Source organism: Centroberyx affinis, unplaced genomic scaffold (genome assembly GCF_046629955.1).
Source record: "Centroberyx affinis isolate AG114_WGS23_722 - 3 ecotype Tasmania unplaced genomic scaffold, CSIRO-AGI_Caff_v1 ptg008237l_1, whole genome shotgun sequence".
In the NCBI taxonomy this organism is placed as follows: domain Eukaryota; kingdom Metazoa; phylum Chordata; class Actinopteri; order Beryciformes; family Berycidae; genus Centroberyx; species Centroberyx affinis.
In genome coordinates, this window is record NW_027284098.1 from 17,501 (window position 1) to 39,782 (window position 22,282).

General features: G+C 43.7%; 1 protein-coding gene across 1 annotated transcript in view; it reads left to right on the top strand.

Annotated features, from left to right (window-relative positions):
- LOC139640042 (voltage-dependent P/Q-type calcium channel subunit alpha-1A-like) overlaps nucleotides 1-22,282 on the top strand; it is a gene marked incomplete at its 3' end in the record, with an annotated part of 43,201 nt that overhangs the window by 10,671 nt on the left and 10,248 nt on the right. The window contains exons 4-25 of the mRNA XM_071514199.1: nucleotides 1,105-1,257; nucleotides 1,995-2,182; nucleotides 5,019-5,122; nucleotides 5,615-5,730; nucleotides 6,996-7,040; nucleotides 7,290-7,373; nucleotides 8,838-9,044; nucleotides 9,507-9,619; nucleotides 10,015-10,127; nucleotides 10,264-10,395; nucleotides 10,761-10,833; nucleotides 11,171-11,288; nucleotides 11,796-11,863; nucleotides 12,137-12,243; nucleotides 15,157-15,207; nucleotides 16,102-16,267; nucleotides 16,628-17,256; nucleotides 17,493-17,842; nucleotides 18,005-18,140; nucleotides 18,405-18,534; nucleotides 18,620-18,679; nucleotides 18,966-19,072. Of these exons, the coding sequence (XP_071370300.1) occupies nucleotides 1,105-1,257; nucleotides 1,995-2,182; nucleotides 5,019-5,122; nucleotides 5,615-5,730; nucleotides 6,996-7,040; nucleotides 7,290-7,373; nucleotides 8,838-9,044; nucleotides 9,507-9,619; nucleotides 10,015-10,127; nucleotides 10,264-10,395; nucleotides 10,761-10,833; nucleotides 11,171-11,288; nucleotides 11,796-11,863; nucleotides 12,137-12,243; nucleotides 15,157-15,207; nucleotides 16,102-16,267; nucleotides 16,628-17,256; nucleotides 17,493-17,842; nucleotides 18,005-18,140; nucleotides 18,405-18,534; nucleotides 18,620-18,679; nucleotides 18,966-19,072 (3,250 nt within the window). The remainder of the gene's footprint in view (nucleotides 1-1,104; nucleotides 1,258-1,994; nucleotides 2,183-5,018; nucleotides 5,123-5,614; nucleotides 5,731-6,995; nucleotides 7,041-7,289; nucleotides 7,374-8,837; nucleotides 9,045-9,506; nucleotides 9,620-10,014; nucleotides 10,128-10,263; nucleotides 10,396-10,760; nucleotides 10,834-11,170; nucleotides 11,289-11,795; nucleotides 11,864-12,136; nucleotides 12,244-15,156; nucleotides 15,208-16,101; nucleotides 16,268-16,627; nucleotides 17,257-17,492; nucleotides 17,843-18,004; nucleotides 18,141-18,404; nucleotides 18,535-18,619; nucleotides 18,680-18,965; nucleotides 19,073-22,282) is intronic.

A 22,282-nucleotide genomic window follows, 5' to 3' on the forward strand; every position in this document is an offset into this window, starting at 1 on the left:
TTTTCAAAAATGCTTGTGTTACAAAAGTTATGACTTGTGCATATTTTACCATGCATAATTTGAACAATGCATATTGTCCAACTATATTATCTACTATTTAAGCATACTGACTTAAAATGACTAATTGATAATCATTTTAAATATTAGTATGGGTGTTGAAATACAGGGTATGTGCAATCATAAAAGGCAACAATAAGACATAGATGGTTGTGTGCATAAAATGGCTCTTTTTAACTGATAGCAACGAGTGATTTTGTTTTCCAAGGCCTGTTTTATTGGACCACTGCCCCAACTTCACCATCAGGGAGGAGCTGCAGCTAGAGAAATGGCTTGCTGATTAGTGTAGCTTTTGCAATAATTTGATGTGCTGGGCTTACAGAAATGTATTCAAATGATTAATGAAATTTTCTATCATGACAGGAGGCAAGTGGTTGGTCCAAAGTGTCTGGTCCACATCGGACAGGCTGGTCTCAGTCTGTCCTCCGCCTGTTGCAGCAATGCCCCTCTTGTTGACTGTGATTCCTTTTTTGGCAAATGTCTTCAGGTCTAACGTTGTGTTTAAATTTCCACCACTGCTCTGCTGATAAAACAAGGTTTAACGCAGCTCACACTTGCTGCCAGGCTACATTTTTTTTTCGCTTGTTTATTTATCCACCACTGAAGGTTCCAGAAAGTACTTTTTAGTATCCCACAACCCCAGTTACCAAAAATTACATTTCTTCAATCAGAAAAGCCAAACCCTTCCTCCTGCTTTCTTTGAGCCATGTTCAGCATAGGGAAGACATCAATGACATCCCCTGCAGCATTTAAAGGAAAGGCTGTTACCATATATGGTCAATTGGGGGCGTATATTTATGTTAATGAGTAGCTGTGCACAAGCGTGATGGTGGTTTAGAAAGTGTGGTATTTATCATGGCAGATTACTTACAGGTGTGCATACGTGCATTTGATAAATCCCAATTTTTTTTCACATACAAACATTCTAAATTTTATTCGCAAGAGACAATTTAGAACCTTTTCTATGCCATGTATTAAATGGTAATAATAAATAATAGTAAATTCTAAAAAAAAATAAATCCTAATGCTTTATACACTGTCCTCCAGGCTTGCAGGTGGTGCTCAAGTCCATCATGAAGGCCATGATTCCCCTGCTGCAGATCGGCCTGCTGCTCTTCTTCGCCATCCTCATGTTCGCCATCATCGGCCTGGAGTTCTACATGGGCAAATTCCACACCACCTGCTTCGACAATCACACAGGTGACCGACTGAGGGAGGCTGTGTGTGTGTGTCTGTGTGTGTCTTTGTGTGTGTGCACGCATGTATGTGTGTGTTTGCCCCTAGCGTAGGCAGGCTTAATTTGTTCAGTGTTCGCCCCAATGAAGTCCGCACCTGTTCCTCTTTGAGGGGAATATATTATTTCAGTACCAGTTGAGGCAGATTGTAAATTATAGCAGTGGTGAAAATATGAACACAGACTAGTTCTACAAACGAACATCTTTGGTGTTAAATTGTCTGTAGAGCTACAAATAATATTCCCATTCCCATTCATATTTTTTCTGAATGGGAATGTATTTCTTTTTGGTTTGGCAGTTTTCACAGATTTGGCGTCTGTTCTTGAAGATTTACTGAAAATGTCTGCACATGTCTCTTGCCAGCTTTTCCAGGTCCAAGTTTCCAAGTTGAAAACTTATTGTTTGCCTATTGAACTTTTAATCTCAGATGTCTATAAAATTCAGAGGGCCTATTTTGCTGTATCATCACTATTTTATGTATACCTTTAAATCTTTAAGTTTTCAACAGCAAGCACTCATCAAAATTTTAAGGGCCAAAATCATATTTGCACTTCAGCCAACAAAAAATGTTAACATTGTTATCTGTGCTCATTAAAACCAATGGTTACATTTAAAAAGGCTATCCTCTTTAAAACAATTGCATATTTACATAGTGTATATCCACCTCTTTTTAACCACTTCCCTTCCTCCACTCATCTCTAGGCGAGATCCGGGAAGAGTTTCCATGTGGAACAGAGGCTCCGTCGCGGCTGTGTCCGGAGGGCACCACATGCAGACAGTACTGGCTGGGGCCAAACTATGGCATCACCCAGTTTGACAACATCCTGTTTGCTGTTCTCACCGTCTTCCAGTGTATCACCATGGAGGGCTGGACTGACCTGCTCTACTATGTATGTACTGCTGAGCAGATTGGGAACACATTTACACACTCACTACACAGTGGCCATCTTATTAGGCACTTCAACCAGCAAAAACAGAGCGCCTGTACACACAGTTAGATATGTGGCCATGGTTGTTATATAAAGCTGTCCTGACAGCTATCAAGCGCTTCAGTTATTGTTCAATTGAATGTAAGAATGGACAAATGGGTAAGCAGACATCCAGTCAGTGGCAGTCCTTTGGGCACATAGGCTTGTTTATGACAGAGGTCAAGAATAGTAAGGATCACTACAACCGCTCTCTTCCTGGATACTCGTCTCCGCCTCAGGCGGCGGGCAGTCCGGCTGCGACCAGGAAGAGAGCGGTTATAGTTCCTACGAGTTGAATGACATCATGGGAGGGTGAATTTTGGGACTTCCCACAGCCCGTCTCCGAGACACAGAGTGAGTAGACAGACATGGTGCCGTCTCATACCATGTATTAGTGAGGACCAATATATGGAGATAAGGTTAAAAAATGACAAAGTGTTCATTTAATAGGTGACAAACTGGTGCAGTACAGTGATGTGCAGAATAGCATCTCAGAAAGCACAACTCATCAGTCCTTGTCATGGATGGACTGCAGTGGCAGACAGACACATTAACCAATGAAATGGATTGCAGATTATAAAACATCAGTTGACAATACCAGTGTGTTTGACATGTGAATCCTATATTTGGGGATAATGCCTTTTTCGATTATTAACATATTTGGTAGCCATTTTGTACAGATAAATCACTGCCACAGGCTTCCCAGGTATGTGAAAAAATATGATGTGGTTGAAAATATGCTCAACTTCAAGCTGGCTTTTTGACATTTCACCCAATAGTCACAGTATTATTTACTATCCAAAGTGATGGAGTATATTACAGAGCCAAACCATCCAAAAAGTGTGTCTTTCTATAAATACCAGAATTCAGGAGTTTTGAAATCTAAGCATCTCCAGTGATTTTCGCCTCTGTACAGTGTTCATCTGTCCATTGAATGGGTACTAGGTCTTTATACAGTGTCATCACTCATGCCCAAGACTTTGAATAATTCCCTGCTGTCAGTGGCAACGGTTGCTATGGAGACCAGAGGTAGATGAGGGTTGTTGAGTGTTACTGTAGTCGTTAAGTCTCTCTCTCTCTCTCTCTCTCTCTCTCTATCTCTTTCGCAGTCCATCTTACCCTTTCTATTGCTCTCCAATTCTATCTCAATTTAAACTGATTCCCTCTCTCTTTTCTCCTCTTCTCACATCCTCTCCTCTCTTCTTCCATCTGCAGTATCTACAATGTCTCTTTACCCTCATTCCATCTCTCTCTCGGTCTTTGTTTTTCTGTCTGTGTTTCTCTGTCTCTCCCTCTCCCTCTGTCTCTCCCTTTCTCCATGGTCCTCTCTTTTTTCTTTCTCTTGCTGTCTCTCTCTTTCTCTGTCTCGCTCCCTGTGTCCCTCCTTCTCAGTGCTGCTCTATATTTAAAAGGGCCTGTTCGGCCCAAGTTATTCTTGCAGCTGCTGGGGAGGGGAGCGATAAAAGTTTAATGGCAGAAAAAAGGGTCTGCGGTACATTGGGTACACAGCGGCAAAGCCAGCTTACATGCAAAAAGATGGAAGGATGCAGGGAGGAGGAGAGAGGGGAAGATAGCCAAGGAGGTTGTGAGAAAGGGAGCAGAACAGGTTGGGAGAGAGGAAGGGTTTTTGGGAGTGGGAAAGGGGAAAAGGAAGAATCAGTGCAGACTAAGCAGTAAGGGTAGAGGAGGCTGGACACACTGAAGGAGAAGGGAAGGAAGGATGGAAGGGTGGGAAAAGCATGAGAAAAGGGGGGCAAGGAAGGAGGCAAATGGAGAGAATAAGATGAAGGAGAGAATCAAAAGAGAAACAGAAGGAGAGTCTGGACAGGAGGATGGTAGAGACAGAGAGGGAGATAGAGCGAAGCAATTGTTATACATTATTTACTGTGCAGAGAGCAGCCGAACAGTTAGAGTGGCAGATATGCATTTACTTATTGAGATGACTTTAAGCAAAACCATGTCAGCCTTACTGTCGTTTACATTCCAACAGCAAACACAGCAAAATGGACAGTGCTTTTGAGCGCATTGCCCTCCATTTTTTAACTGCTCTTTTACATTGTCAAGACTTTCAAGGATAACACTTAAAGGCAAAAAAAAACAAACAAGATCAACAGCTTCTGAAGCTAGATTACATCAGCTACATACCATGTCTCATGTACATGGATGCAATAAATTATAAAACAATCAGGGGTCAGAATCAGAATCTCTTTTATTCACCAAGTCTATTAAATGCACTTGCATTTTCCTTGGTGTATTTGGTGCAGAGACAGACAAACAAAATATAAGACATATTTTAACAAGAATAATGGCCCTGCTTTAATCTCAGATAAACCAAAACAAATGTCAACACCAATAGCAGTTGATTTATGTAGCTATTGATCTACCTGTGCCTTGATGAAGGTGGATATAGCCTGTACAATGATTTATTAATTAATTCTATATGTGTAACAGCAGCCCAAAGCATATGTTATGAAATTGATCATACAAGTCAAATATTTTTTTTTTCGTTTTAAGAAGATCCATTGAACAGTGTCGGACACCTAAGTTGCATAAATCTGCATAAATTTAAACTATCTCTGGTGGAAGTGGTGGCAAATTCCAAAGATTTCCCAGCGCCCGCTTTAATAAACTATTGACCAAGTGATGTTTCTGTCAGCTTAGATGCTATTATATCAAGTTCAAGAGAGAAGAGTGAAACATTGATGACCCTGCCTGATGTCTGATGTGTGTGTGTGTGTGTGTGTGTGTGTGTTTCCAGAGCAACGATGCCTCAGGGAGTGCATGGAATTGGATGTACTTCATCCCCCTCATCATCATCGGCTCCTTCTTCATGCTCAACCTGGTGCTGGGTGTATTGTCAGGGTAAGTCTCATACACCGCCTCTGTGTTTGTGTGTGTGTGTGTGTGTGTGTGTGTGCGTGTGTGTGAATGCGTGCGTCAGCATGTGTGAATGGTGAGATGGGTGCACCAGATGGTGTCAATAGGCATGCATGTCTGTGTTTATGTAAGTATGTTAGCATGTGTGTGTCTATTGTGTGTCCGTGCGTGTGCATGTATATAATGTATGTGTTTGGGTGACAGACTTAATGCGTATATGTGCAAGTGTGTGTGATAGTGTACAAGTTGTGACCTTATCCATAGTTCCTCATCTCATATACATTAATGATAGAATAAAAAAGTGTGTTCATGCATATTTGTACTGTATATGTGTATGTAGTATATGTACGTGTGTGTTCACTGTGTCTTTGTGGACCTGTGCAGCTCAGCATGTACAGTATGGCACTCACACTGCAAGGGTTACACATACTAAAAATGTATGCGCTTAAGACCGGACTGTGTGTGTGCTCCCTGCAGGGAGTTTGCCAAAGAGAGAGAGCGTGTGGAGAACAGGAGTGAGTTCCTGAAGCTCCGAAGACAGCAGCAGATTGAAAGGGAACTCAATGGCTACCTGGAGTGGATCTGCAAAGCAGGTATGTATATGCGTGGTAGGTTATTTAGCTATTGTTAACTAGTTTACAATATCCATCCTTCAAGCAGGCTGCTACACATATTCACACGAGGCGCCCTCGCTCAGGGGGACTTGGGCAGTATTTGGCACTAACACTATCAGGGATTGAACCAGCAACCTTTCAACTATTGGGCAGCCTCCCTAACCAGCATGCAAGTTAATTTTATGGATCTTAGTGATCATAGTAATTTAATCCTCCCATGACTGGCATTTCAGTCTTGAACCAGACTTTGAAAAACACCAGCAGCCTTATAAAGCAGTTTTCCTGGCACTGCTCTCTCCCAAAAAGCCAAAGCTCTTTCTCTCTGACAACTCAGTTAGTAGGAGGTTGGTTTTGTCCTGATTGGAGCACGTCCCACTGGAACAGAGTGACCATGGGTTGCATTTGTAGATATCACTCAGCTGTGTCTCCTGACAGGACACCATCTGTCCCTTTTTGAATTCAAATTATTTAACCAATTGTCCTGCCTGGGCTTTGAGCAGAGTATGATTGGCTAGTTTACTAAATCTACACTGAGAGGTGCAGTTTTCTTGACCATAATGGAGTCAATTTAGAAAAATATGCATTCTTAGTCAGTGATAAATGATGCAAAATATATCAAACAAATGTGAATCGTAGCCAAGGCTCTCTTATGGTGAAATATGTTTTAAAAGCCTTGATTTGCATGGCTACGGCAAGGATTAAAAACACTGTTTGATGCTTGGACAGAGGAGACCCAGCAAGTGCTCCTGGTTCTCTCTCTTTCGTCCTTTCTCTCTGACCCCTCTGATGAGGACAGGAAAGATGCAGACAGGATAAGAGGAATGGAGGGGTGGATGTTGGAAGGAGGGGATGAAGGGGTAGATAGAAAGGATAGACCTTTGATCTTCTTGAAAAGAACATCTACATAAAAACAAACAAGCTAAAAGGGAGGGAGGGAGGGAGGGATGAGTAGCAAGGACAGGTGCAGCCCAAAGACTTGGTTTCAGATTTGAATTAAAATCAGTGATGACAATTGATGATTAAAAACCATTGAAGGAAATTACACTTTCAATTGTATTGTTTTAAGCATTGCTGCATGTCCAGCAAATGTAGAATTCATAAGACTTGAGCCGGAATGAATCTGATTGTTTAGTGATCATGTGCAGTGCATTCAGGTAGTATTTCTGATTCAAGTGTGTGGCTGTTATATATTATTTTTTTAAATGACCACTTTTAACCAATTTGTTCTCTTGTGTGTTTTGAAGAAGAAGTCATCTTGGCGGATGATGGAAATGATGGAGACTATGATGGTATACATTTACCATTTTCTTTGTAGTCTTTGTGTGTGTGTGTGTGTGTGTGTGTGTGTGTGTGTGTGTGTGCATGAGATGATATGATGATGATACATGTATATCATCTCCTTTGAGTTGAAATGATAATACCTCTATGTAATTACAATGAAAGAAACACATGAGAGGAATCAATGTTTAGTCTTTTGTTACCAATTTGTGCATGGAGGACACACACGATAAAACACATATGCTTTCTGTCCTCTACAGGCTCCCGTAGGAGAGCCACAAAGAACCATAAGAACAAAGCTGAGCTTCTCAACCCTGAGGAAGGGGAAGGAGACCTGGCAGTGGGTAAGACACGTGCACACACACACACACACACACACACACACACACACACGCTCAAAGGCAAACCACAGGTACACACAGATGCTATCTTATCTTGCATATCAGTGCATATCAGCATTACCTGACCCTCCTCTCCTTCCCTCTCCTCTCCTCTCCTCCCCTCTCTTCTCTGCTCCTCTGCACTCCTCCTCCTCATCTTACCTGTTTTTCCCTCTCCTCAACCCTCCCCCTCATCTTTCCTCTTTTTCTTTCCCCTACCTGCTCCATCTCTGCCTTGTCACCATGCCTCTGCCCTTTCTACCTCCCCTCCCCTGCCCTTTCATCTCTCTTTCTGCCCCTCTTTCTCCACCCCCCTCCTGCAAAGTAATTCCCCTCTACTCATGGGATACAAAGGCTTTCTTTATCTTTATGTTTATACTGTTGTGTATGTTGTGTAATTTGATGAGCTCCAAGACCTAGATCTATCAAGAAGAGTGCAGACCATGTGCTAAAAACATGACTTGTGACTATGTATAGCTATTTGTCAAAAAAAGTTGGGCCTGTAATTTGTACACCCACCGGCACGAACAGAGAGGTTAGGCAAAGCAGGTCCATCAGTTTTGACAACAGTGCCTCGGTGGTGGAAACTGGGGGCCTGAGAACTGGGAGCAGATGGCCACAGCAAATACAAAGCACGTATGCTGTTGCCCCCCAGACTGCTGTGCTGGATGTCTCCGAGCGGGAGGGGCAGCTCGTACATCTGCTGACGTGGAAGGTGCCTCGGTCAGGATGTTACATGCTCCACTAATGCCGCAACTAGCAGGCCGCATAAGAGAAACGGTGTCAAACAACAAACACAAAAACACGGCATCCGAAGATAATTTCTTTACTCTTTGACAGATCCTTGAAGATAGTTGTGAATTAGCTGTTGCTTAATAAAAAAAACTGAACAGCAACACCGAAGTCAAAGGATGTGATGTCATGAGCACTTGCTCTTTCCATAAAAAATACTGATCAGGTGAATCCAGATTGAAAAAAAAGTTGCAGTTAAAAGTACACCAAGTATTTGGGAGATTGGCTTGTTGGTCAACTTACCCAATGAAAACATAGACACCAAAATCATCCACGTGTAGGGTTAGGGCTATCACTCAACATAGTGTATCCTACAGTGTTAGCATGGTGCACTGGAGCCAACAATATGCTGGGGGCACATGGATGACTTTGATATGCTATTACTTAACAAGTAAATTGACCATAGAGCCTATCTTCCGAAAACTCAGTGTTTTCTTTTAAGTCATGAAGGGGATAAAGATAAAGACGTCATGGATTGTGCAAAAAGTGGATGCAGCTCTATATTAGTCCTAATGTTTTGCACACTGAGTGGATTGTATTTTTTAACCCTGTTTTTACTCTTGAAATATCCTCATCATCACTGTAAGTTTCACTTTAAAGCTGACCTTGTACTATGTACCTTGCCTGTCCTTCCAGGGTCACCGTTTGCCCGTGCCAGCCTGAAGAGCTCCAAGCTCGAAGGCTCAACTTTCAACCGGCGGGAGCGACGGCTGCGCTTCTTCATCCGCCACATCGTGAAGACCCAGGCCTTCTACTGGACCGTGCTGTGTCTGGTGGGCCTCAACACGCTGTGTGTGGCTGTAGTGCACTACAACCAGCCCGAACCCCTCTCTGATTTTCTATGTGAGTAGGGGTGGGAGGGGGATGCACACAGATAGCTACACATACGTGAACACACACACACACACACTCATTACAGATTATCGAGGGTGACTGGGTGAGCAAATCCATGAGTAAATGTGAGTAAATCCATGAAAGAGCTGAGGAGGAGGTGAGGAGGTGGGTAGAAAAGTCTGTCTACAAGTGAGACTCTCTTTCTCTCTCGCACTCTCTTTCACACACACATATCTCCCTCTCATACAGCCTCTCTCTCCGTCTCTCATTTTTACATGCACACAGCAGGTATACAAATGCACACAGACACATACAGATGTAGATGATTGGATGTATGGGTGGAATGATAGAGGGATGCATAATCTCAGTCTGCTCCCTTGCTGTACCACTCACTTTTGAGCTTCTCTTCCTCCCCTCCCCCTTCATTCTTCCTTCCCTCCCCTCTCTTCCTGCCTTTTCCCCTCCATCTAGATTTTGCTGAATTCATCTTCCTGGGGATCTTCCTGTCGGAAATGTTTATAAAGATGTATGGCCTGGGCAGGCAGGCCTACCTCAACTCCTCCTTCAACTGCTTCGACTGCATCGTGAGTCCCACGGCACTTGGGCACACACACTCACATGAATAAACAGCACACACACACACACACAATCACAAGCAGACGCATCGCACACATATGCACACGTGAACACACACACACATACACACTCATGTCAAAACACGCACACAGGCACAAAGACACGCACAGAAACAAATATATACGCACACACATCACATGCACATTCATATACACAGACACACACACACACACACAAATACATCCATCACATACACACATGAACAAGCAGATATACCCACACACCACAAAAATGCATCACAAATTATCTGCTGATGCACGCACATTATTTGCTGAAAAATGTATGATAAACAACCAATGTGTGTGTGTGTGTGTGTGTGTGTGTGTGTGTGTGTGTGTGTCAGGTGATCTGTGGTAGTATATTTGAAGTGCTGTGGTCCATCGTCCAGCCAGGCACGTCGTTCGGCATCAGCGTGCTACGAGCTCTCAGGTTATTGAGGATCTTCAAAGTCACCAAGTGAGTCTCTCTCTCTCTCTCTCTCCCTCTGTGTGTTTTGTCTTCCTTTTTTGCTAACATATTTTCAAACAAAGGACATATATTAAACATATATCACTCCCCTCTCTCTTTCTCTCTCTCTCTTTCTCTCTCTCAGGTACTGGGCATCTTTGCGTAACCTAGTCGTCTCTCTGCTCAACTCAATGAAGTCCATCATCAGCTTGCTCTTCCTGCTCTTCCTCTTCATAGTTGTCTTTGCCCTGCTAGGCATGCAGCTCTTCGGAGGACAGTCAGTGCTATTTCTCTCTACCTTGGCTTCTCTCTCTTCTCTCTCTCTCTCTCTCTCTCTCTCTCTCCCTCTCTCTCTCTCCCTCTCTCCTTCTCTCTCTCTCCCTTTCCTTTCCTTGCCATTTCTAATAACCCGTGTTCAATTTTCACCCAGGAGATTGTGTGGATTCTGTTGATTGCTAAGTTTTCGTTTTTCAGAAAAATTCATTGTTGTACTTGTAAGATGCTTCTAGTTCTGATTGCCCTTTTTTCCGCATGCTCTCTTTTTCTCTGCCTCTCTCTGTTTGCCTTTACACTTCTCTGTCTCTTTTCGATCTCTCTCTTCCATCTGCCTTTCTCCATCTGTTCTTTTTTTTCCCCTGCTAGGTTTAATTTTGAAAATGGCACTCCTCCGACCAACTTCGATACCTTCCCCGCAGCAATAATGACAGTGTTCCAGGTGAGCAGGGGAGACAATGCAGAGGGGAGGGAGGGAGGGGGGGGGGGGGAGTGAGAAGAAGCAATGGAGGGAGAAAAGGAAGTACGGAGGGAGGGACAGAAGCAAGATGGTAGGAGACGATGGGGGCTGGATTAGGAAGGAGATTAATGGAGTGAAGAGGATTTGCACAAGAGGGACTGATATAGAATTTAGAATGCGACTTGAATTTTTAAATGTCATTTATCGAACGCATGATAATTGTGCTCAAGTGTGTCTATATGTTCAAGCCGTGTGTGTCTCTTAAAACATCATCAGATTACTAATAATGTACACTTTGTGTGTGTGTGTGTGTGGCCAGATCCTGACGGGCGAGGACTGGAACATGGTGATGTATGACGGCATCAAGTCTCAGGGCGGAGTCAACAAGGGCATGGCCTTCTCTGTCTTCTTCATTGTACTCACGCTTTTCGGCAACTGTATCCCTTAATTGGCATGAAAATGCAAAACTCGTATGCAAAATCCACTCTCACACAGATACATAAAGACATTTGTAGTCATTTTTTGCAGTGATGAACAGCAGTTTTAGTAAATGACATTGGTCAGACTGTATACACATTAATGCACATGCATACACATACAGATGTTTGCACAGGATTTCTTAGCCATATTGTTCACATTGCAATTAGCATTTTGTTTCTTCATATATCCCACTAGGTCCAACCAGGTACTGGTGGAGGTCCAGTGGCAGGCTTAAAGATAATGTAACAGAGATATTATTGTAACAAGGGTGACATATTGGCTATGACCCTCCCGGTTATGGGAGGCCCAACAGGTCACCCTGCCACCCACTGCACTGTACAACGCATTTGAGCTGTGACAATTTCAATAATTGACATCAGCGTCAGTTATTGTATGTGTATGCTGTATACACATGCACAAACAAACTCCCACGCAGTATGGATTTCCATTAACTCCCTGTTCAGACACTCTGCTGAATGTGTTCTTGGCTATCGCTGTGGACAATTTGGCCAACGCACAGGAACTGACCAAGGTACACTACAGTCCAATCACTTTTGTCTCTAAACATTTGGCTACCTGCCTATATCCCTTCCAGCTTTTTTATATATATTTTTTTTCAGTTTCCTCTCTCATCCACAATAACCAACTGTGTTATGCCCTTACATTGTACCTCTCAATATATTCTTTTTATGTCCACTTCCTTCTCTACCGCCATCCCTATTGCACTCTCTCCCTCTCTTTCTTTATTCCCTTCCTCATCCCACTCTCTCTCTCTCTCTCTCTCTCTCTCTCCATCTCTCTGCAGGATGAGCAGGAGGAAGAGGAGGCAGCCAGTCAGAAGATAGCACTGCAGAAGGCCAAGGAGGTGGCTGAAGTCAGCCCTCTGTCTGCCGCCAACCTCTCCATTGCGGCGTGAGTTTCTCTCTGTATTTTTGTTGCTCTCTTTTTGGATCCATTTTATTCTGCAGTCTTTTATGTGCACTTGTGGTGGTGTGATTCATATGCTTCATCTGTCCTTTCATAGATACAGTATAACAATGCTTTTGGGTGGGAAAAAAAGTATCTCCAAAATGTCAACTTAGGAATCGACCCATTGACCATAGAAAGCCATATAATTTTTAATTAAAGAAAACAACAAACATAAAACTCAGCACAATTACAGTTACAAGGTTTTCACCTGACGGCAGCAATATACACCAATATATGCACACACTTTCCTCTTTCTCCTTCTCTATCTCACTCTTTTATACTAAAACACACACTCAAATAAACACACACACAGACACAGACACACACACACACGCGCCAATGTTTGATCTGGGCCAGCCCTCCTCTGGTCAGGAGAGTCAGAGTCTTTGATCTCTTTTCTCTGTATACACAGGGGTCTTTCCTTCCGCTCCGGGTAAAGTTCACACACACACGCACACACGCACACACACACACACACACACACACACACACACACACACACACACACACGCGCACACAAGCGCACACAAGCGCACACAGACACACTGTGGCCTGTCCCTAAAAAAGCACAACAGGGGAGCCCGAGACTGCTTGGAAATATCACACACACAACACTCACACACAATTTTAACCTTTACTGCTTTGATACTTGTGTCAGCCTCTGCCTTCTTTATATCCTATGTGTGCACACATTCACACACACTCAGATCACCGTCATATGTGAATAAACAGACACAAGGGTAAAATTTGGATTCATGCATACATAGACATGCACACTAATGTTCATCATTTCAGGAATCACACTGTTACATGATACTGTATGCACCTATTTTACTGTGTTGTGATCACTTGTGTCTGTGTGCACTTAACCTTTATTTTACCAGGTAGCCCTATTAAGATGAACTATTTATTTTTCAAGAGAGTGCATGTGTTTGTGTGTGTGTGACTGGTTTTGACTGCTTGTTTTGGGTAGAAAGGCTACATTTGCATCCTAGAACAGTGTTATAGTACAGCACACTACTATACTATACTACAGATAAAATTGCCTCCACACTTTTCCAGAGGATTAACAAACTAGACATACTGTATATAAGAAATGTGCCACTGCCAGACTTCTCTATATATCACTTAATCCTTTTGGTTTCAAAACTAAGGAAGTGAAAAAAGAGGTAAATAGAAAGTAGAGTCTTGGATTAGATTTTAATTGGCTGATTTTCTTGAACTAAACGGTATATCACAAAACTATGTCTGCATGTCTGTGCCATACGTTATGTTCCACTGTATCAGTGTGAATCCAAATCCCTCATTTCTGCAATATAGAAAAGGGAAGGCATTGAAATTCCAATTGAGATGGTCCTGGTTTTTCCTAGCAGGGATTTTCAAGTTGGGGACATCACTGGTGCATGGAGAATCTCTTAAGGAGATATTCTATGGTAGATTCAGGGAGGAGGCCACCATGAAAGCTACGCAAAACCTATGGAGCACAGTTGTAAGGCTACATAACTCTAACAAGTGCTCTCGTAATGATAACATAATGCTGCTTTAAACAGCCGTTTAGTCTACGTGGATTAAAGGAATACAATAACAGTTCGGCAAATTCACTTTTTAATCAATTTACTGTTGTGTGACACACTGTATGTGGAAGCTGGTAGCAGTTTCACCTCTGTGTTTCCAGTATTTAATGCACCACGGCACATATGCTAACAGTTTTGAGATTATGCTAAACTAGCTCGTAGGCTCCACTAGACATAAACTACACTGTGCGCTAAAATCTTACGAAACAAAAAATATTCTGATTTGGTTGGTAAAATATTTCTTTAATGTGTTTTTATTCCTGTCGACACATCTTCTGATGAATATATTCCATTTATGCATATTTCAGTGCATTATTTTTGCAAAGTGCACTTTGATACTATTGATGGTTCACAGTGGCAAACATAAGGTCTCTACGTGTAGAATAAACACCATTATTTGTAGAAGCTTTTCGAAAGTGAAGAAATGGTTTAATAGTGTAATCGTTACAGGGGGCAGACACGAAAGAGGAGAGACAAGTGTGATGTATTCATGAAGAGAAAAGGGCACATGGGCACTTGTGCATTTTAAAGAATAGAAAAAACTTGATGGAGGAAGACAGAGAAGAAGGATTTGGAGAGCAGGAGCAGCAGTCACTTGAAGAAACGTGGCTGGAGATTTTGAGATTTAAATTGAGGGAGAAAAAGCAAGTGGAAAATACAGACAAATAAGAATATCAGAGATACAGCTAGGGATTGAGAAAGATATTCTAAGGGATGCAGAACGAGAAAGCTCAGAACAAAACAGCAGTAGTCATGCAGAGTAAGTGGAGAGTGATGCAAGAAAGATGAAATTTGGGAGATTGCAAAAAGGAGGACAGAGAAAAATAAATAGGACTGTTTTAGATGCAGAGATGGAACAAACTGCAGTGTGAAATGAGAGGAGATAAGTAGAGGTGAGTGTGTGTGTGTGTGTGTATGTGTGTGTGTGTGCATGCATCTGTGTGGGTGCATGTGTTTGTGTGAGTGTGTGTGTGAAGGGTTTCATTCCAAAATGCTGTATACCCCATTTGGGGAAAAGGTTTCCTCCATTTTGCTTCCTCAAAACTGTTACTATTTCCTAAGATAGTCGATAACTGTTTTTTTTTTTACATTTAAGAATACAATTTAATTAATTTAGTAATTCCTTTTTGTAGCACATTTTAATATTGCATGGTAATGATCGTGATCATTTTTCAGGGTAGGTGTCAAATTTTTCACATGGTGGAGGGATATCACATTTTGGAATGAAATCCTCCTGGTGTTCTCTTGTGCCATCTCACTCACCAGCTGTTTCCCTCCTCAGCAACAAAGTACACAGTGAGCGTCACAACGCTACCGACCCCTTTCTGGACTGGTATTTATTTATTTGTTTATTCATTTATGACTCCCTTCTCTTTATTGATTTCTACTTCCATCCCTTGCTTTCCTTTCCTGTTTTTAGAACACCCTCCTTTTCCTTGTCCCTTTGTTCTTAACTTTTTATGAATTCTATCCCTGGCTTTTTTAAATTGTTGTTACTTGCGTTGGCTTATGTTTTTGAGTATATTTTATGTTGCCTGCATCTCGCAGTATGGCTGTCGCTTTACTGTGGTTGACTGTTGGCCCTGGGAGAAAAGGGAGTTAAAGTGGATTACTGGTAGAGGTTTATAGGGGAAGAGAGGAGGGGTCATTGACGTTATGGGAGTCTGCCATTGGTTCAGGGTGTTTTTGTATCGAGTGGGTAAAAATCACTGCTCAGTCACCATAACCCAATAACAGATTCTTGTGATCCCAGTGACTTCACCATAGTCCTCTTAAGGTCCGTGGGGATTTTGGGTTGCTATTTTGGCTTTTTCTTCTGCAGAAAGTCCATTAAGCAAATTTTGTGTTTGGATCGTAGTTTTTGTGGGGGCTCATTATAGATTAATATGTCAAATTCTGACCTTGCCTCAGTGTTATCCTCCATTTTGTGTCCTTACAGGGTTTCCCAAAGTAGGGCTGTCCTGCCCCGTGCTTTGGCAAACTGTGTAGACACCCAAAACCCTGTTCTGTTGAGCTGCCTTATTCTATAGGTCCAGCCAGATGACCCTTTAAATGTCTGTGGCCCCCAGTGTGTCTTGGTGTACTGGCTCTTTTATGTACTTGTATTTTTAGTGTTGGTTGTCACATCATTGTCATGTTTTTGTGTGTGTGTGTGTGTGTTTGCGCAGCAATACATTTCTTGAAACAGATCTTTAATCCACCCTCTCCCTCCTGCCTCACTTTGCAGTAAGGAGCAGCAGAAGAACCACAGGGGGAGCAATAAGTCAGTGTGGGAACAACGCACCAAGGAGCTGCGGAAGCAGACACTGGCATCCAGCCGCGAGGCCCTCTATAACGAGCTGGACACCGACGACCGCTGGAAGGCAAGGACAGGGAGGGAGGAGCACAACAATGTAAAGGACAAGGCAAAACACTGGCCCCTAGACTTGTGCTATCAGTGTACACAAGGGATGGCAATGATGAAGTTACATGTGCCTTATCTGGTGTTTATTTATGTATGGTTAACTTTAACTAAGGTTAACGTATGGATAAACATTTCTCCCAATCCATGTTTCTTACCTAAGGGAATTGCTAATTTTCTCCAAGGATAGAAAAGCTTAAATCCAAGACTCCCCTTCCCTTGCCCATTATACCTGACACTCCTCTCCCCCTATCCCCACTCTTCCTCTCCTCTTCCACTATCCTCTCTGGTCTTGTTCCTCCCTATTTTCCTCCCCCTTCCCCTCCTCTCCTGCTCCTCTCTCTCCCTGCAGGTCAACTACTCACGACACATCCGTCCAGACATGAAGACCCACCTGGATCGGCCCTTGGTGGTCGACCCCCATGAGAACCGCAACAACAACACCAACAAGACCACCGCCAGCAACTCAGACCTCCGCTTCAGCCAGCAGCACCCTGCTGATGAGCTGCACAGGCAGACGCGCCTCCACGAACGCGGTGGTCAAGTAGGAGGAGGAGGAGGAGGAGGCGGATCGGGGCCAGGCAGGCCTCCGTTGGAGCGGGGCGAGTCCACGGAGAGCAGGCGGAGCCGTAAAGCCGAGCACCACCACCACACCTCCCACACCCGACTGGATGCCACGCTGGTCCCGGGGCCAGGCTCGGAGGAGAGGCCCCCCAGGCGGCACCACCACACCCGGAGCGGCAGTCGAGGCGGAGGGCAGCCGGAGCACAGGAAGCCCAGGCAACACCGGAGGAACGCGGACGACGAGGAAGGCGGGGGAGGAGGCGGAGGAGCGGGGAGGCACAAGAGCAAAGGGATGGACGGAGGAGAAGGAGGAGAGCAGGAGGGAGGCGGCGAAGGCGGCGAAAGGAGGCCCAGGCGGAGTCGCCATAGCAACCAGTTGGATGGCGAGGGGAAGAGGATGTGCCAGCACCGTAGGAAGTATGTCCAATGCGCGAAGCTGTAGTAATAAGATATTCTATAGCAACAACCATGAAAGATATTTTGGGTTATTCTCTCCACTATTTTTCCTCTTCCATTTCTCATTACCTCTCTCTGAATTTCATCCCTTCTTTTCTCCCCTCTCCTCCACTTTCCTTTCCTCACTCTTTTTCAACTTCCTCTTTCTCTCCTTTCATCCCCCAATTTCTCCTTACTCCCTGCTTCCCTCTTTCCAGGGATGGCAGTGGCCCTAATCTCTCCACCACCCGGCCCATCCAGAAGAGCCTCTCCCGGCAGGACAGCCAGTACAGCGAGGATATGGACAACCTCATGAATACCAAACTGGTCTCCGTCTCTACCCCGCCCGGCGAGGGCCACCCCAACCTGGTTGCCAACCACACTCCGGCCCCTGGCTTCGGATCGGCTCTCCATCTTGCTAACAGTGGCACTCATGGGAGCTTGGTCGGGATAGATAGCTATGGGAACGTGGGACACCACCGCGCCAACAGCATCATCCGGCTGCCCCATCCAGACTACACAGCTGTGGACATGCCCATTTTTCCATCCACCAACGCCATACTGCAGGGTAAGGGGAGATAGAATGAGTGTGTGTTCTCTTCATCTCTCCTCTCCTCTCCTCTCTTCTCCTCTCCTCTCCTCTCCTCTCCTCTCCTCTGTTTTAGCCATGTGGCAATTCATGCACTTAATTCTTTCCTTAAATAACACATTTTCTTTCTCTTTGGTCCAGTCAATAAGAATGCCAACACGGAGCCTCTGCCGAAGAAGGAGGACAAGGACGATGATGATGATGAGAAGGCAGGTGAAGGAGGACCCAGGCCCATGCCTCCCTTCAGCTCCATGTTCATCCTGTCCACCACCAACCCGTAAGTAGAATCGTCATAAGTACACGCACACAAAAAGACATATATCCATTCACACAGGCTGATAAAAAGGGATGTATACTGCCTGTCTGCACACATCCAACTTGGAAAGCCACATTTCCTTTTGTGTTTGATAGAGTATTGATCTTTGGATTCAGAGCTGGATGCTGGATGTAAAATGGGTCTCCTGTAAAGTCACAAATACAACACCTGCATACACACACAGTAAATAAATGTTGAAGAAAACATTCCTTTGTGTGCTCCTAGGTTTCGCCGGGCGTGTCACTACATATGCACCCTGCGTTATTTTGAGATGTGTATCCTGCTGGTCATCGCCATGAGCAGTATTGCCCTGGCTGCTGAGGACCCTGTCTGGCCTGAATCCCCCCGCAACAATGTAAGACAGACAGTCCACACACAGTCCAACTCTCTCTGACAATGATGAAGCAACACCAAGTCATTCTCTCTCTCTCTATGTGCAGGTTCTGCGCTACTTTGACTATGTCTTCACAGGAGTGTTCACTTTTGAGATGCTGATAAAGGTAAGGAAATGTCCTGAATCTTTCTATGCCAAGGATGGACACTTTCTTCTGGAAGGTTTGTGACCCCCGCCTCAGGGTCAATATATTTCTACTAATGTGTTGCTAATCATATGAGAAAGAAATTGTATTGGAAGGAAATGTACACCCATTCTACATGTGTTAAATACTTAAGTCTCTGTTTGTAAGGTTGTGGCAAAGTTTCTGATTCTTTTCTCTGACTTTTCTCTTATTATTTCTCTCTCTCTCTCTCTCTCTCTCTCTCTCTCTCTCTGTGTGTCTGTGTTAGATGGTGGATCTGGGCTTGGTCTTGCACCAGGGCTCCTATTTCAGGGACTTGTGGAACATCCTGGACTTTATAGTGGTTAGTGGTGCTCTGGTGGCCTTCGCCTTCACGTAAGTCTCCCTCCTGCCCTCTCCTGTCTTCCCTCCTCGCTCCTCCTTCTCTCCTGCCTGTCTTCTGCCTCACTGGCACCTTGGAGTACAGCCTCCTCCTATTTTTCTCTATTCATCCATGGCTTCGGTCTCCCTCTGCCTCTCTCTTCTCTCTTCTTTTAATGTCTTTCTCTCCCACTTATTCTTTCATTCTGTTTCTCACACTCTTTCTCTCTGCATTTCTCCGTTCGCTTGCTGTCGGCCTCCTGCCCCTCTCCTCCATTCAACCTTTTTTCTGTCTATCCTCACCCACGGCCTATTCTCTGCAATTGGCAAACCCCTCTGCCTTCTCCCTCCCCTCAACTTTGCCCACACGGTCCTGCCGTCTCTCAGCCCCTCCTCTCCCAAATGTCACCCATCTTTCACTACACCTGTCCCCCTACATTTTACAAAACACCCCCTCTTCTTAGTATCTCTCCTGCCCCTCTCTCGTCACCAGCGACGCTCCCCTCCTGCCATGTCCCCCCTCCTCCTCAACCTCTTCCTATCCTTCTCTTCTTCCTCCCGTGAGGAGTGAGGACCACCCTCTGCACCTGTAACCCTTTAGTGCCCAGGCCGTTCTAGAGCGGAGGGGGCCCAGGCCAAGCCAGGCCATGCCGAGCCGTAACACCCCACCCTCCCAAAAACTCCACACCCTTCTCCACGTCGGAGCAGGTATTTTTAACCCTCCTTATTCTGCACGCCCAGGAGTAGGACTCGACTGCGGGGATAAAATACAGTTAAATATTCCATAACTGGGTTAAGATAGAGTTTAAAGAGTTAGAGGTTAAAGTATAGTGATTAAGCATGAGTTGTGGATTTTGGGATTTGTTGTCATGCTTTCGGATGGTGGGGCGGAATATAAAACGGGACGGATCGGTGGGACTTAAGTCAATGAAGACTCAACCAAGAACCAACGGATACTGAAATCCCAAAGCGAAAGTTTTGGTTCTATGTGAATGCAGTTTAAGTATGTTAGAGAGATATAGTACTGACAGTCATTATGATCAATACCAATCATGCATATGGGACTGGTGTATGCAAGTGTGCATCATCCTCTCTGTTTCTGTTGGGCACTTTATAAATTAACATAGAGGGATACCTTGACATTTTGAATTTCAATCTGTTATTTTTCTTAATCAGATAATGGTCACTTTGTAGAAAAAAAACAAATACAGATTCTCTGCATCCCATGGCGCATCTGTGGCGATGACATACAGACACAATTAATTAACAGTTTATTTGAATGTGATCTCCGCTCTCTGGCTCCCTAGTTGATCTCTTCTCTGGAGAATACAGTAACGTTACGCTATTTGGCTTGCTAGTTAAAGTTGTTGAAAGTTAAAGCTGCACTATGCAAGATTTATTTGTAAAGATACACCCATCAAATCAAGTAAAATGTTTAACAATAATACAATTTAGCTTCCTCATAAAGAACAGATAGTTTGATGGAGGACCGCAGTACTGTGACTATTGGTCAAATTTTCTGAGCATTTGTCCAAGTAAGCACTACTAGCTGCATGCTTACTGATACTCATCAGATTCCAAAAGAAATGTTAACAATGCTAACAAGCCATGTCAATACAGAGACTTGTTTTTTGAAAAATTCAAAATATCCAGGTATCCCTTTAATATGTATGTATACGTATGTAAAAATAACTTCAACACAAACACAATTCCATACCTGTCCCTTGGCACTGTGTATCTGAAAACATGAAGAAAAAACAAAATCAGCCTTGCACATAACAAATTATGTCCTCTGTAATGTTAATTCATGTCATATAATTCCTTATCCACAGTAGAACATAAGTACCTTCAGGGACAGGAGCTATTGAATCGGGATTAAATATATGTTATAGAAATGATGGAGTATTTAAATGTCTCAGACGCTTCTGGATCTTGAGTTTACCTAAAGATGATGTCACTGATTTGTTTTGGTAGACTTTTTCCTTTGGTCTGCTTTATAGGCCTATTGGCCATGAAATCAAATGGATGACTGACAGAAAAATTATTTGTATGATTGCATAAATTATTAGATTGCATAGAACATTGTACTGAAGACACACATAGAACATTGCACTGACACACAAAGGCCTGTGATGGTGCTGCTATAACCATCTCCAACACAACAACACTCTTACACAGGTGATCTGCAGACATACATGGATGCCAAGGTTGTACTTGATTCCATTTCAGGTCTTTAAAGAATCTGACCTGAAATTCAGTTGCGTGAGAAACATGAGAAACTGATCCTGATTCAAAGCTCAAGCTAAATCCTAACTTTGAGATAGAAAGTTGTAACTTAGAGTCAACGTGAGAATCTCTCAATTAAAATTCAGCTCTGTAGTTAGATTTCAGTGGCTGAAGTGAAACGAAATGGAATTGAGCCTAAGTCTCATAGACTCTGTGGATGAGGATGATGTGCACCCATGCACACATCAGGTCTCCGTATCCATGCATATGAGAATGGGAATGGCTAACTAACATGAATAATTCAATGCATTCTGCATAATGCATATGATAAACTATGGTTGGTATGACTATAACCCTGGATATATGACTTTGAGTCATAAGCTGATAAGGAGTTTGCCAAGCGTAAACCAAAGAAAATCCCTCCACTTTGCATTTTTCCCAGCATGCTAACCTATAATATTGTCCCTTCATTGTTCCCTTATCCCCTTGACCCCTTGCTCCCTATGCCCTTGGTCTTGTTCACTCGGTTCCTAAGCTCCCTTGGCTTAAACCTCTTACTCTCCCTACTGAGGAAACTGAACTGCAGTAAGGAATAAAGGTGTTCATCTTACCTAAAGAGGTACTGAGAGAAAAACCTGGCTGTGCCTACTCCCCCCCCCCCCCCCCCCTCTCCCTCCTGTGCCCCTCTCCATCCTTCCACCCCTCTCTCCTTTCATGTGCGATATCCAACATCTTTCTTACTGCTTCCTCCTCACCCTTTTGGCCTCACCAATGTTCACAATAGCTCTTTCAGGACAGTGGGTGAATGTGAGGAATAAAACAAGTTACACCCAAACACGGATTTGGGACAAGACATCTTATGCCCCTATTCAAACCATGCCATGTTACTGCAGTTTGTTGATTTTTACTGTTATTTTTCTTCACCAGACATTTGTAGTTATATGGAGAAAGCAATAGTTATCACAAACTAATGACCAAGCTTGTGGCCACCAGTACCCA